This window comes from Limulus polyphemus, unplaced genomic scaffold (genome assembly GCF_000517525.1).
Source record: "Limulus polyphemus unplaced genomic scaffold, Limulus_polyphemus-2.1.2 Scaffold14050, whole genome shotgun sequence".
Taxonomy (NCBI): Eukaryota; Metazoa; Arthropoda; class Merostomata; order Xiphosura; family Limulidae; genus Limulus; species Limulus polyphemus.
The window spans coordinates 6,044-8,245 of NW_013679660.1; the positions used below are offsets into that span (position 1 = coordinate 6,044).

At 30.7% G+C, this 2,202-nt stretch overlaps 1 protein-coding gene across 1 annotated transcript in view; it reads right to left on the reverse strand.

Annotated features, from left to right (window-relative positions):
- Positions 1-1,294, reverse strand: part of LOC106477297 (probable isocitrate dehydrogenase [NAD] subunit alpha, mitochondrial) — a 7,248-nt gene extending 5,954 nt beyond the window's left edge. Inside the window, exon 1 of the mRNA XM_013937884.2 lies at positions 1,165-1,294. Within this exon, the coding sequence (XP_013793338.2) occupies positions 1,165-1,185 (21 nt within the window). The 5' untranslated portion in view covers positions 1,186-1,294. The remainder of the gene's footprint in view (positions 1-1,164) is intronic.
- Positions 1,295-2,202: the final 908 nt, after the last annotated feature.

The following is a 2,202-nucleotide window of genomic DNA, read 5'->3' on the forward strand; positions in this document are numbered from 1 at the left end:
ATATTAAAGTCATCTAATGTTCATCTATTATTGGCTGATAGTTCCTGTTTCACCCTGTTCTTAAGCTTCTTAAAGGAACACCTTATATTTATCAGAAAACTAACTTCAAGGGGTAATGATAACATCGTTTACACTAGAATTATAATTTTTAGCTTATGTAAAATATAGAAGAAACAAATCCATTTTAAATACCCTATGACCTTCGCAGTACCTTATTTAGTATTCTATAAAAGGTTTGGGTGCAATATACCAAGTCATTTTTGTTGTAGGCTGGCAAGAGAATAATAATAAAAAGAATTACAAACAGGCCTTCTCAGCAATTTTCTTTTCCTAACATGCATGCTTTTTTGTGCATTTGTATATATGTACAGCCTTAGCAGTCAATAGTAAAGGTTTTAAAGTATTGTTTGAACTGAATCTTTAGTAGTTATGGTGCTCCTTGCTCAAACATTCTATTAGGGTTTTGTGCAATTCCTATTAGTATTATAAACCACTATCATGGTTCACGATTAAATAGAAAAACATGTAGGTTTTTTAATGTTTAATAACAGAAGTTAGTACTAGCATATGAAAAATATTGGATCATTTAACTTTTTAAAGTAATATAATTTCATTTTCAGCATTTTCTACACTGATAATCACAATAAGTTACTCCATCATAACATTAATTGTTTTCGAGCTGGTTTGAATCTGCCACTGAATTGATAAAAATTGGCCACCGGGCGAATAGCCTTTTTTAATCTGGTAGCACTGACCTAGACTTGCCTTTGGGCTTTAGAGATGAATTTTTTTAAAGTCTAAACTTCAATGTCTAGAAACTCGGATTTTGATTACACAATCAACTACCGATTAAGTTATCATACGAAAATTATGTCAAAAATGACGTAGTCGCGTTAACTTTAAAGTGTGGGACCTGGTGGAAACACATCTCCGCACTTCTTACAAGTTATATTTATAAATAAATTTGTAACTAAGATGTATTTGTACTTTCGAGTTCGATACACTCACCCCTTACATTATTTTTCTATAAATGTGAATACTTGGTAAAACCCATTCCCTCAATAATGCTTTACAATTTCAAGCAATCCAAGATAACGTAAAAATTTCGAACTAAAAGTGAGGAGATAAACTCAAAATTTAACAATAAAAGATGCTTTCACTTACCAAATTCCTCACTGACGCCATGATCACTAAAAAAATACTGTACACGCCACCTACAATAATGGAATACAATTTTTATCTGTGAGGTTTTAAGTCCGTTTTACTTCACCACATGGTAACCTAAATTAATTTTAATATTTCTTATACATGGTCCCCTAGAGGGTAAACAATAAGTTTAGGGACTTACAATACAAAAATCCAGGACGTATTCTCTTATTGCATTGAATAAGGGTTTTTTATTGTATACACACACACATATATATATATAACCAGAACACAATTAAATTTCACCTCTGGATACGAATGACAAAACACATACACATATATGCATGTTGTTTAATAATTTAAAGGTTTCATCATTGTATATACGTATTATTTAATACTTTTAAATGAGCTTTCATTATATTTTTCTTTAGTTGTATATATATGTGTGTATATTTTATACATCAGTGTACTGTAAAAAGGGTTTTCTTTTATATACATTTTAATGAGTACTGTTTCATTTTGAAATTAACGTGTATTTGGTGTATTTTTTCTTGATTTTCTTATAACCTTCTCTACCTGAGGTGATACTTCACATATTTCACAAGCAGGTCAATGACAGCAACATCTCTCACTGGCCGAATAAATGATATCTAGAGGTTATGGTTGAAAAACTATACCGTGTGCAAGACTGTAAACAACATCTGCTATCCTCCAATGGTAGGTCAGATGATATCTCGAGGTTATCACCTTTCCTACTTTTGGCTTTCTTGTTTCAATACTTTTTGTAGCATTAAAACTTTCTATATTACTATAATATATATCAATCCCTACTTGTCTTTATAAAAGTTAACACTTTTTTATTCTACTTGTTTGTTTCTTTTCTATTAACTATATTTTTTGTTTGCCAGCAATACCAAGTGTGGGGCGCGCGTAAGCCCGATTCAATTTTACTCCTCCTCAGGATCTCTACCAACCTGCCCTCAAATCTAATTATATGCTCAAAGTTGCGCATCTTCTGTAATATATATATATATATATATATATATATATATATAT